The sequence below is a fragment of the Schistocerca gregaria genome, chromosome X (genome assembly GCF_023897955.1).
Source record: "Schistocerca gregaria isolate iqSchGreg1 chromosome X, iqSchGreg1.2, whole genome shotgun sequence".
NCBI classification, from domain to species: Eukaryota; Metazoa; Arthropoda; class Insecta; order Orthoptera; family Acrididae; genus Schistocerca; species Schistocerca gregaria.
Genome location: NC_064931.1, coordinates 724,364,118 through 724,378,255, shown reverse-complemented (window position 1 = coordinate 724,378,255; position 14,138 = coordinate 724,364,118). Strand labels below are relative to the sequence as shown.

Below are 14,138 nucleotides of genomic sequence, written 5' to 3'. Positions count from 1 at the left end.
GTTACCATATAGACCAGGTTGAGGAAAGCCTTGCACCCTTCACATACATGTGTACCACCTAATACGCCATACCACACAGCAACAGGCACATTACTGTGTCTGCAGTGGTGTACAGATCCTTATGTCATGTGTTTGTTGCTAGTTTCTAACTGTAGGCATCATCTTTACGATAATGCTGGTCACTTTTCACAATTCATATAATAATCCAACATTTCAAAGCAATGGAAATTATACGATTAAACACTATTTGAGAATCTTCAGTTCCTCCTGGCATATTTGTTGATTGCACAGTCTACAAGTGTACTACCGGTTCATAGAGTCCAACAGGCACAATATTTCGGTGATCAGACATGTTGCCACCATCATGTGGACTGACAGACTGAGCTCCTGAGGGCATGTGGTTGACTAATATCCCATGCACTTGTGACCTGCTCCGTCCACAGTTTGCACCCACAGCCATGTGTCAGCAGTCACAGAGACACTAGCACCATGACAAATGCCAACACTAGAGTCTCTGTGACAGCCGATGCCAACGTGTGGCCGTGGTCTGTGGATGGAACGGCTCACAGAGCTGGGGATATTTGTTGGCCATGCGCCCTCAAGAGACCCGTTTGTCAGCACAGCTGATGATGGCGACATGTCTGATAACTGAAATACTGTGGCCGCTCGACGCTATGAACTGGCAGTATGCATCTGCACTGTTTGATAAACATTACTTATTTTTTCAAAAATGTTTATTTAAGAAACAAAGATTTTAGCACTGCTGGTCTGGCTAATTTATATGCCTGCTTTTTTACACAATTATTAGTAAGAGAAATAAAAACAAAATTTCAAAACCCAAGACGAAACAAATACCACAAAACACTGGTTATTTAGAACTGAAATATTGGTATCTGTTTTAACCAGTCGGTTTTCCAATCTTTAACTCATTCTGTACATGGATATACAACAACTTTAAGATCACATCCTCTTGCTGACTGAACCACCAGGTTCTAGTACAATCCCAAAGCATTCCTCTTCACTGACACCAAGCTGTCACCTTACGACCCTTGCTAATAATTCATGACACCTCATCACTGTCACACAATTTGCAAAACTCATCAAAAGTGCCACACAAGTTTACCAAATACATAAGATCACTGGTCAAGTTATTAGGAACCCCTCTATAAAAGCTTACTGGTCACTTTGGAGTGTTGTAGATGGCATAGAACTGGTACCAAGAGGTCATGTGACCCACCACTGTTCATGTAAGTTACGGCAATGAAGCAGCATGTATGTGCCAATTAATTGTATGGAATAAGTGCAGTAACATGGATCGACATAGAGAATTGCAGAAAGGAGCTATCATGTTTGGATACACCCATGACGACAGCAAGAAATGAAATTGTCCAATTTATTGGTGTGTCAGTGTGGACTGTCGGACATGTCTACAAGAAATAGTGTACTACCCGTAACCACATAACTAGGCATAAGAACTGTGGCTGCAAAAAGATCCTAACTGGCAGGGACTGGAGACAAGTATCATGCCTCTTCAATAGCAATTGGTTTACAAGCTGACAGGTATTCCTATTATCACTGAATGTAGGTCCATTGCAACCAGTTTTGAGCCAATATTGTGAAGTGAACTGTGTGCAATAGAGTTGAGTTGTGACACCTCACACACATACGCTGCCACCACAACCATAGCGTTTGTATTCTTTGCTTCCCCATAAGATGGGCGTATGGGGGTGTCTGCTTCACTCAATGGCAGCACCGCCCCCAGACGAGTGTTTCCATTGGCAAACCACCAGAGTGGTTTTGCTCTCTTGTGCTTCAGAAGTGCTAGGTGATGTTTCGACTCACAGACAGTTACATGTTATTGTAGGATGATCACTGCCATGTGACTGAACTCATCCAGGGCGTGTATTTTTCAGTTAATGTTCTCTTATGGTTGCACAATTCCAGTGCTTGGCTCACCACCACTGTATATAATTGTGTTGGTGTTGATGTTGTTGTTGTTGTCAGTAAAAACTGTAGATACTACAGTTTTTGAAGACAAAGTTGTTTCATTTTGGTGCGTGTTTTGTAAGTATAATGGATTTGGCTTTGGATCAGTTGTTAAAACAGCAGCAGCAGCAGCAAACTCAGCAGCAATGGCAATTTGAGCAACAGCAATAGCAGTTAGGTGTGCTTATCAGTTGGTAACGAATTTCAAAGTGCTATGGGCCCTCCACAACTCCCCTCTGCATGCTAAGCACTACCCCAGCTTTTAACACCATTCATGGAAGTGAAGGGAGATTGGGACTTGTACATGCACCGTTTGCAGCAATATTTTACAGTATTTCAAGCAGAGGACCCGTCTTTGCAAAAGATTTTTTTTCCTTGTCTTTAACTGAGTCCAAAACATTTCATTTCCTTCAAACAATTACACCATTGAGTACCCAGTAACATCGTTGTTTCCTGAAATGAGTGAGTTGCTCAGTGCTTATTATCTCAAGCAAATCAACATCATTGCTTCTGGTATGGATTTTCACAAGCAACAAAAGAAATTGGACAAGTCCTGAGCTCCACAGTTTAAAAAGTAAGTGCAAATTTATTTGGTCTCATTCTAAACATTCCTATGGGAACTCTGTGATATGTGACATGGTTGTTTGTTCTGCTATGGACAGGGAGGCATGTTGCAAGGCTTTGTGTTTAGAAGATCTGACATTTGAGGAGGTTTTGGCTGTTACTCAGGCTTTTGAGGTGTGTCAGTCTGCGATGAAGCAGTTTGATGACATCATGGACATAACGTCATTTCTGCAGCAGTGGTTTTGTTCACCAATACCCTCATCATACTCATGGGGTTTGGGGTTTGTGCCACTCACTGTCAGATAGTGTCTCCTTCCAGTGCAGGTTCCCCTTCTGTCCTGACTGTTTTCCATGCACACATGTAATCGTTGCGAGGCCAGCAGGCACAGTGTGTGGCTTGTCATAAACAAGGCGGTGTGGTAGCTGTTTGCCATGGCTGCACGCAAAGCCAGTCCTTGGCTGTAGACGTGGAGGTTGCAGAAGTCAATAGCATGATGGCGGTGCATGGCCAGGAGCTCAGCATTCCCAGCACGATCTATATTACATTGCACATTCAGCTAGACATGTTCCATTTCCAGGTCGATATTAGGGCCACTGTTTCTCTCGTGAATATTGCAACCTATCATTCCTTGGTCACCCCACTCTTACCTCAACAGATTGCCATGTGGTCAGTTATGGTGAGTATCCCATTCCTGTTTACAGCCAGTTCATGATCCACAGGATGTATCAGCAAGTCACGAGTGTAATCACATTTTTGGAGTTCGCATTCACGATCCTGTTCATCTTGTTTCTCAAGCATCAACACTCATTTCTTTGCTTGTATTAGGAATTGTATATACTGAAGAGATTTGTTATTTTGTCAGTCGCCCTTTACTAGGAACATAGCTATTTAACACAGAGTTGAGTGTTGCAATTTTTCCTTTTGTAATAAAGGTCATTAATACTACCTTGAGCAGTTAAAAATAGAACTGACTCATGGCGATAACATATTAGACATTCTGTTGACAAACAGACCCGAACTATGTGAAACAGTTAATGCAGAACAGGGAATCAGCGAACTTAAACCAGTTACTGCATCAATGATTTCAGCCGCAAATAGAAATAGTATAAGAGGTAGGACAATTTTTCTGTTTAGCAAAAGTGACAAAAAGCAGCACTTGACAGCTCAACATAAAATTTTTGTCTCAAGTACAGATAGTGTTGAGGATCAGTGGACAAAGTTCAAAACCATCATACAATATGCATTAGATGAGTATGTGCCGAGCAAGATCATAAGAGATGGAAAAGAGCCACAGTGGTACAACAACCGAGTTAGAAAAGCAAAGGGAACTTCACAGCAAACATAAACATAGCCAAAGCCTTGCAGACAAACAAAAATTACACAAAGCAAAATGTAGTGTGAGGAGGGCTATGTGAGAGGTGTTCAATGAATTCGAAAGTAAAGTCATATGTACTGACTTAGCAGAAAATCCTAAGAAATTTTGGTCTTATGTCAAAGCGGTAGGTGGATCAAAACAAAACGTCCAGACACTCTGTGAGTAAAATGGTACTGAAACAGAGGATGACAGACTAAAGACCGAAATACTAAATGTCTTTCCTTCTGTAGATTGTCACACAGATGACAAAATGGTAGATATTGAAATAGATGACAGAGGGATAGAAAAACAATTAAAATTGCAGTCTTTCTTGGCGTATTCCATTGATGAAATCTTCTCGGGTTATCAGCCGAGTGGTGGCATCGTCTTGTCGCAACGTTTCGATGAGTTTCGTACCCATCATCTTCTGGCGAAGTGACACTTCGCCAGAAGACGATGGGTACGAAACTCATCGAAACGTTGCGACAAGACGACGCCACCACTCGGCTGATAACCCGAGAAGATTTCATCAACAATTAAAATTGCTCAGAAGAGGAAAGGCTGCTGGACCTGATGTGATACCAGTTTGATTTTACACAGAGTACGCGAAGGAACTTGCCCCCCTTCTTGCAGCGATCTACCATAGGTCTCTAGAAGAGCTTAGCGTTCCAAAGGATTGGAAAAGGGCACACGTCATCCCCATTTTCAAGAAGGGACATCGAACAGATGTGCAGAACTATAGACCAATATCACTAATGCGGATCAGTTGTAGAATTTTGGAACACAGATTGTGTTAGAGTATAATGACTTTTTTGGAGACTAGAAATCTACTCTGTAGGAGCAGCATGGGTTTCGAAAAAGACGATCGTGTGAAACCCGGCTCGTGCTATTCGTCCATGAGCCTCAGAGGGCCATAGACACGGGTTCCCAGGTAGATGCCGTGTTTCTTGACTTCCACAAAGCGTTCGATACAGTCATTTAATGAACAAAGTAAGAGCATATGGACTATCAGACCAATTGTGTGATTGGATTGAAGAGTTCCTAGATAACAGAACACAGCATGTCATTCTCAATGGAGTGAAGTCTTCCGAAGTAAGAGTGATTTCAGGTGTGCCGCAGGGGAGTGTTGTAGGACCGTTGCTATTCACAATATATATAAATGACCTTGTGGATAACATTGAAAGTTCACTGACGCTTTTTATGGATGATGCTGTAGCATATCGAGAGGTTGTAACAATGGAAAATTGTACTGAAATGCAGGAGGATCTGCAACAAATTGACGCATGGTGCAGGGAATGGCAATTTAATCTCAATGTAGACAAGTGTAATGTGCTGCGAATACATAGAAAGAAAGATCCTTCATCATTTAGATACAATATAGCAGGTCAGCAACTGGAAGCAGTTAATTCCATAAATTATATGGGAGTACGCATTAGGAGTGATTTAAGATGGAATAATCATATAAAGTTGATTATCGGTAAAGCAGATGCCAGACTGAGATTCATTGGAAGAATCCTAAGGAAATGCAATCCAAAAACAAAGGAAGGAGGTTACAGTATACTTGTTCGCCCACTGCTTGAATATTGCTCATCAGTGTGGGATTCGTACCAGATAGGGTTGATAGAGGAGATAAGGAAGATCCAACGGAGAGCAGCGCGCTTCGTTACAGGATTGTTTAGCAATCGCGAGAGCCTTACAGAGATGATAGATAAACTCCAGTGGAAGACTCTGCAGGAGGTACGTTTGGTAGCTCGGTATGGGCTTTTGTTGAAGTTTCGAGAACATACCTTCGCCGAGGAGTCAAGCGGTATATTGCTCCCTCCTATGTATCGCTCACGAAGAGACCATGAGGATAAAATCAGAGATATTAGAGCCCACACAGAGGCATACTGGCAATCTTTCTTTCCACGAACGATACGAGACTGGAATTGAAGGGAGAACCGATAGAGGTACACAAAGTACCCTCCACCACACACCATCACGTGGCTTGCGGAGTATGGATCTAGATGTAGATGTAGAATATGATTTGCTTGAATTGTTGTCTAGTAATCCGAAAAAGCAGGTTTCCTATACACCCCACATTTGACAACTAGGCAGGATTCAACACAATGGACATGCCTTACTGCGAGTGTGGGTTGCTCTTTTTGTCTGCACTCGGCACCACAAAGGACTATAAGGCTCACATCACCCTTAAATCTATGGCCATTTCCAAGTAGTTTTTTTTTTTTTTTTTTGATCAGTCTATCCCTTTTGCTCTGTGACTGGCTGTCAAGAACATTCTTGCGAAGTTGGCAGGCAGTGAGTGTTTTTCAAACTTTACTTGATAGTGGTGTACCTGCAGCTTTGTCTCGATCCTGAATCTAATCAAATTATGGTCATTAACACACCCTGGAGGTTATACCGATGTATGTGCCTGTCTTTCAGCATCGCAAGCTGCCCCGTCATTATTCAGAGATTTTTATAACAGCTCATGTGGGATGTCTAGACCTGTGGAAACTATCTTCATGATATAATCGTCACATGGCACTCACGGCAGGAGTACCTGGATAACCTTCGTATCCTGTTCACTAAATTGCAAAAGGAAGGTCTGAAGTAGAATTTGGAAAAGTCGAAGTTTTTTCAGACAGTAATCAAATACTGGGCTCACCTTCCTTCAAAGGGTGGCATCAAACAGATGGAAAAGCACGTGGCAGTGATTGCTAACCTATCTCCACCATGGAGAATTTATTTCATTTTACTGGTGTACTGTGACAGCGCATCTGCCCACATCAAGTCATTGCTCAAGTCATTGCCGTGCCTCGGTACATTTACACCAGGTAGACAGCTTGTCCTTGCCACCAGCACTTCTCTCTACAGGGTTGGGGCAGTCTTGATTCACAAAAATGCTGATTTATGAATTCTTCAATTACTCCTTAGTAGAACAATTCCATATTTCATGCTAGTTTGTGACTTATTAAGCGATCTTCAGGAAATAACTGACTAGCATCTAAAAGCGATACTGGTTCTTAGCTAGCCAAACATTATACACAAACATACAATCAGCTGCATAGATGTTGTGCATCAAACTTGTTTCTTAATGTTGAAATTACACTTTGCCCAATGGAGAATGTTAAGCACAATAAATAATTAAACTAAACAATATCAAAGATTAAATGACTATAATTCTTTTTTTGTGAGGTCTTAAATAGTTTCTCAGCTGATGTCAAGACCTCACAAAAAAGTATTATAAGCATTTAAGGTGTAATATTGTGTAATAAGTGCAGCTGTTCCCAGAGAACCAGTCTGAGCTGTAGTAAACATATGGCAGTGAAACTTTGTAGATATACTAATGTGTTAATGCAGATTCAATTTGCGGTGGAAAAAATTAGTTCCCATTTTGGACACCAGACCCAAAATTTGGTACTGCACAGTATCACGTCAACATCTGCAGTGCTCATATTGAACAAATTGTATAAGTGGTGGTTAATAATAAAATCAACACCTATGCTTTTCTCACTTGTTCGACCTCTTCTGCTCACATTCCATTGATAATCCGTTACATACGGAAACATTTCTATACACCTTTCTTGCATTTGTAACACCTGATTTGCACCTAGTGGCCACAATTGGAACTAATTTTTTTTCCAGTGTGAACTGGTTCCTCATTAATGCATTAGAATATCTACCAAGTTTCTTTGCCATACGACAATTACAACACAATCTGGTCCTCTGTAAGCAGCTGCACTTTGCAATTGTAACCACCTAGTATTACTTCATCCACTGCTATTCTGACTTTTCTGTCTTGTCTCCTAATTCTTCTTTAGAATATGTTCAAAACTTTTTGATTTGCTCATTCTGTACTATCTTTTACTATGTTTTCATTTATCTCTTTACATTTATTACAAACCATTCTTCAGATGCTTTCTTCATCTCTCCACTAATCACATTTCTCTATTGGCTATATCCATCCTGATCTGTAATTTTGTATTTTCTCTTTTCACTCATCATGTTGAGGATATTTTCCATTACTGATGCCTTGTATGATAACCTTTCCTCTTTACTGAAGCATTCATTTCCTGTACATCAATCCCATCCAAACATTTGTATGTGAGTTTTTTGTAAGTCCCAGGCTTCTGAGTTTTTCTTGAAATTACTTAGATTCCGCCTCTGCGTAGTGACATGTATTGACTTTCTTTCTGATAAATACACAAAAGATCTTTCCTTTTCCAGTGGTTACTATCTCAAAAGACCTCGACACTGAAATGATGTTAAACTGTAACTTTCCTAACTTTTTTTATCATCTTTAGCAGCTAACTAATTTTAATCCCTCAGCATTATGGAAAATATTTATTTGTGAAATTTGTTATTTCTCTTTCATTTAAAAATTCCATCAAAATCAGAATTAATTATAATTATGCAATATTCTTATTTGAGGTATTTTCTGACAGACTTGCTATATTTTGCATTGTATGTCTTCCTTTCAGTGTAGAAGTGGTAATTATCTTTTGGGATCATATGGTTGAATGGGTTTATCTGCTTACTAGAACAATAAAGTTATCTAATTTGGACACTAAAATTTTTCCTACTATTTAATCTCCCAAATATAGTTGGAGACACTGGTATCACTGGAAGATTTAAAGATTTACTTGTGTGTTTGTTAAGGAATTAGGCTGTTGAATAAGTTTGTCAAGAGCTGAAGTAAATGATCAAACCTTTCACTGACAAAAATTAATCTATGAGTGTGTGCTCAAAAACAATGCCTCCAAATTTTTTTAAATTCTGGTCTCAATATTGGTTGAGGTATTGAATGTCACACATATCATTCTGTTGACTTTCTCAATTCACTGATACAAACCACAAACCCTATGCTGCAAGAGGGCTCTGAATTGCAGCAGGTAACATGGTGATGTGTAATGTAACTATTCTGTTCTGACAAGGAACAGCATGTTGTAATTGAGTTTCAAATTCAAAGAGTTCAGCCACACATGGGGCACCCTCCTATTCAGCATGACAATGCCAGACCACACGAGTGTTGCGACACCTGCAAAAATCTGAATCCTCAGGTGCACTGTCATCAATCACCCTCCATACAGTCCCGACTTAGCCCTATCTAATTTTCATTTGTTTACATAGTTGAGGACTTCACACACACAGTATACTGAACTGTTAATGTATCTGGAGAAACACACTGGAGACTTGGTTGTTGAAAATAACTGATATATTTAATGTTATTTTTCATTCATGACTTAGCCAAATATTATAGGATTTTCTTCATAACACATGTAGTTTCATACATTGATCTACTATGTATGCATGCTTACAGTTAGTACTACTGTGGTCACACTTTCAGAGTTTGAGCCAGATAATGTCATTCTGCTGGCGTTGGTATTTTCAGTCCGTTGTGTCATTACAACAGTTATACAAAATATTTTGATTGAAATAGGAATGTTTGCTTTACTTAGACACAAAATGGCAACACACTGATAATAAATATTTATATTTACCTGGGCATTTGATGTCATAGTGACAGCAATTACACTCATGGCACTTGCAGACATCTTTGAGGCTCTTGATGAAACACTGACAGATGCTGAAAGTGATGGAAAGGCAGCAACAGGACTTTGCTCACTTTCTGGTGTTGTGTGAGAACTCTGCAAAATAAAGTAAAATAAACAAACAAATAAATAAGTAAAGAAGTTATCAACTGTGACAAATACAATGGTGAGAAGATTATTTGTCAGCCTAGCAAAGACATAGCATCAACATCAGCGTAATTATATGTTGTTATGTTATTACATATTGCAAGGTGGTGCATGCCATCCTGATCTGCAGAATACTTTTGTTTACAAAGATTTTTTAAGTAGTTGTGTTTCATTCAAATTGACCAACTATAATGATGTGTCTCATTTATAAACTATTTGATATAGACAGTGTAAATAGAAATTCATCCAAAGTTAACAACTGTTTATAAAAAAAGCTGCATCTTTATTTTCAATACTTAAGAAATGGGCTAGTGTGTTCGAATTTGGATATAGTTCTCTTGCACATGATTTCTACAAAGGATGTCTCAAAACTGCAACCAGGGATGAAAATTTTGAGGAAGTATAAAATTAGGAGCTCAACAATTAAATGAAATAGCTGACAATTAAATGAAATATCTGACATCATATGCCTATTAGAGGAAAGAGTTTGGTATGTTTTACATGAATGACTAATCTATAGTAAAGGTTTGCATATACTGGGTGGAGCATTTGTTCAATTTTGATCAAAATCAAATTAGAAAACAAATCTCTCAACAAATTTTGCTGCATTTAAAAGAGATTCCACGTAGTTTTTGTGTGATGATTCGTTAATTTGTTACTATGGCTAAAATATGGCCTCAGAACTTCATGCTAGGAACAAAATTGCAATAAAAAAAGTGAGTGGAAGCTAGTGGCCCTGTATCATATTTTATTTCATCTGCTAGACTGTTTGAGGCCAGTGTTTCTCACTTCCATCTACCCTCACACTTAATGAAATCTGTAGCTGGAAAATGTTTTGAGAAGTTATGGCAGCTGAAGATGATTACTTTCTGGACATTACTGAATGACATTTCAAGCGCAAAACCTACTCGCTGGGAAAAAGAAAAGAAGAAGTAGACTAAATTCATTCATCTAGAAGAGAAAAGTAAGTGTACTCAACCTCTTTTAAAAACATGTTCCTCATTGTGTGACTACAAAATTTTCATCCTTGCTCTTGTAGGCAGCATTTTATAGCTTTAACTTGTTTTATCAACTATAAATTGGAATAGATAGAAACAGTGGGGAAATACTGCCTTTTAGTTTTCTTTCCCCTCAGTATTGATCCTATAATGTATACATTATTAATGAACATACTATCACCCTTCCACAAACTGTACTCCTTTTTTTTGCACCTCTACTTCATGTGCAATGATGACACAATTAAACAACATGCCTGTTTACACTGACAATGCATGAAACACAATTACTGATAGTTTTTTGTTAACATGTCAGTAATAGTAATATAAAGGATGAAACTATAATTTTGTACAAGTCCTGAGACATTTACTAAAGTTAGTTAATTTCATGTTCTACAGATTATTTGCACGATAAATTCTAATATGTGTAACAAGTCATTTTACATTCAAATAACAAATTAAGTTGTAAATATAAGAGGAATTACATAAATCAAGACAGAAGGAAAACTACATTTAGTTCAGAATGTGTGTTTGGATTATTATGTTTCAGAGAAGGAGTTCAGATAAGTGCAAAGAGAAATGTAGCACTTTAATCACTGCATGACCAGAATGTTTGTTACAGTTTGGCTTGGATTTTTACTTCCAGGTTCCTACAAAGTCAATTCATAACACTGGATGGGAGAGGGGTGGTGGGTGGTCTGTTGTAATGGCAGGATGAGCAGGAAGTGCCAATCGCCTAGGCTGAAAAAAATAGTCTATGAAATTTGCTAAGAAGCACCATCATTCCACAGTTTGTATTTGTATAGCAACAGTTATGATATGAATTTTTTAAGGAGTACCACCATTCCGTAATTTGTATAACAATAGTTGTGATATGAGAGTTTAAGCTCCCACAGTAACTGTCAGCTTCAGTAACACATTTCTGGATATTTAACCATATCATCATGTAGTGATAATGATCAGTGTGGCAGCCATTTGCAACAGTGACCATAACAGGTTCATATTACAGAATGATTACATGGTCACATACCAAGAAAAAGTAATTGAATAATGATATGTCTTACAAGCAAAAGTTGGCATCATCCAGTGTAATATTTTGGTTTGTTAGAATCTGGGAAGGATAAAACTTGGGCTTGACAGTTAATTTATGGGAATATCCATAGAACTAAAATTATCAAGTGAAATTTTACAGTTTGTGTGTAAAATATTATTTTTGCTAACTTTTTATTAATTCTGTAAAAAAAAGTTGGTTTATTGTTTCCATCTTTCATAACTCTCTTTCATACCTCTTGGCTTTCACATGTAGTAAACTCTGTCCTTTTCCTTATTATACTCATGTAATAAATGTTTTGTTATGAGCTAATATGATTGAATATGAAAAAGCGGGTTTTAAAATACTTGTAGAAAAAAGAAAACCACACGAGAGAGCCTTGTTACTTCCCTGATGAGTCAAAGTGCTTCAACCCAATACGAGCACACAATTTATGGAGTTATAATGTGTATTATCTCAGAGATGAAAGGATTATAATCCAAGCAAAAGTGTTTTATCATAATATTATTCATAATAAAAAAAATTATAGGGGCTGGTTCTTTCAAAATGTTGCTATATGTTCAAGGTGGTTCCACACAAGTAACCATTCACAGAGGCTCTAACTATTCTGATGAGTGTTACACTAAACATGTAAAAGAGAAACATAACTCTTAATATCTGTTTAAAATTTGGGTATTATATTTCTAATCTGAGGTTTCACACAATAATCTAAGCAAAGAGATGTATATGAAAACTAATCACTACTGAATTAGGTATCAAGGAACTTATCAAGAAGGTCAATTTTAGTCTGTATAATAGTAAAAATTGGGACAGTGATAATTTTCAACCTGCACAGAAAAATACAAAAAGTGGTAAATCTATGGTGTCACATCAGGGATAATTTTCAAACTGCACAGAAAAATACAAAACCTGGTGAACATACAACATTGCAACAGTAATAATAATCATATTTTCTAAGGAAACAAGCCACTGAGAAGGAACTACACACAAACATTAACAACATTTTGTCAACTATTCTCAAGTAAAAAGACAGGTAATGATACCTTTGAATCAAGGTTAGACATTGTAATCTTTTCCCTGGCTTGTATTCTGCCTAATATGAAGTCCACATTGTCAGGATTTGGCAAACTTTATTTCATTATTTAGCTTTGTGGCTGAATTTCCTTCTTCACTCAACAATTGTCACGGTAACCTAAGAGAGAGGTGTTGTGTGCCATCGCTGTGAATCATGTACACTTTGTTCTGTGTGTCATCGTATTTGAACTGTTTGTGTATCATATTTGTGAATTCGCACAGTATTTGTCTAAACTAGCATGAAAGCACCTAAAACCACACTCAGGCTGCCCAGTTTACCATCCCATGGTGATTAATCTGCTGTACAGATTCAATCAAGGCCTGGCTCACCTCCCTGTGCAAGCTAGCACACTGCACATTGTGATACAGGAGCAATATACAAGCAGGTCATCCTCAGTACACTTATAAATATTATAATTACTTGAAGAAGTTTAAAATACTGCACAGGTAACCCACTCACAGTCAGTGCCACTAACTTGGTCAACAAGATCTATTACTGCAGCACATCTGTTGATATTTCATATATGATGTCACTTTAATTGAGGGTGACCTGTCTGTAACAAATGAACTATACACTCCACTCAGGTGAAATCATAAATAAGGTTCATTATGAATGAAACACATTTCATTTGATATAGGCAGAAATGGTCTACAAACAGCATTTATGTTTTGCACTGGTTGTTAAATTCTGAGTTGGTTTTTTTATTTCCCCATACTGCTGGTACATTGTGTGACAGAACAAGATGCACTGTAGCTGCCTGTGAACGCATTACAAGTAAATAAACTCCATTGCATCTCCCCCTGCTTTGTTATGCAATGTCACTTTGTAAATTAAGGACTTGTGCAACTCCTTCTTGTTCAAAAAACTGGATCTAGTATCTGTAGTAAAAACCATCAGTGTGCCAGAAAATGGCCCTGATCACATGAACCTTGGTGGGAGAAAGTTTTTATTTCAAGATCAGGACAGACATGAGCCCTGCATCTATGCACTGAGAGATAAGCTACATACTGCTAGATTCTGCAATCCTGGTAATGTCCATCAGATTACTAGTTGAAGTAGAACTACAAGCCTCAAATACATACAGCTGTAAAATTTTGGCTAGCACTTTCAGTTGCCCCGAATACTAGGACACTGTGTGACCTACCAGATTTCGGGATGTAAGGATTATATTTTTTCCACTTTGCCTTCTCTGTAATGGTTATTTTCTGTTTTTCCCACATCTCAGTATTCAGTTTATGGTACAGAGATAAGCACACTTCTACTGAAAAGCAAGCTCTGAGTCATTTCGCAGTCCAATCACCTGTCAATGCTAAGCTACAAAAACATTAGATTGCACAGAGATTGTATCTGTATCGCGCTGCACACAGCTGTCAAAACATGATAAGATAAGTAATGCCACACCACAGCTAACATATCCGACCCCCCCCCCCC

The 14,138-nt window shown here is 38.2% G+C and overlaps 1 protein-coding gene across 2 annotated transcripts in view; it reads right to left on the bottom strand.

The window, feature by feature from the left end:
* Positions 1-14,138, bottom strand: part of LOC126297739 (E3 ubiquitin-protein ligase HERC2) — a 752,343-nt gene that overhangs the window by 234,081 nt on the left and 504,124 nt on the right. For both annotated transcript variants that reach the window (XM_049988889.1, XM_049988890.1), the window contains one exon: positions 9,389-9,535. In XM_049988889.1, the coding sequence (XP_049844846.1) occupies positions 9,389-9,535 (147 nt within the window). The remainder of the gene's footprint in view (positions 1-9,388; positions 9,536-14,138) is intronic.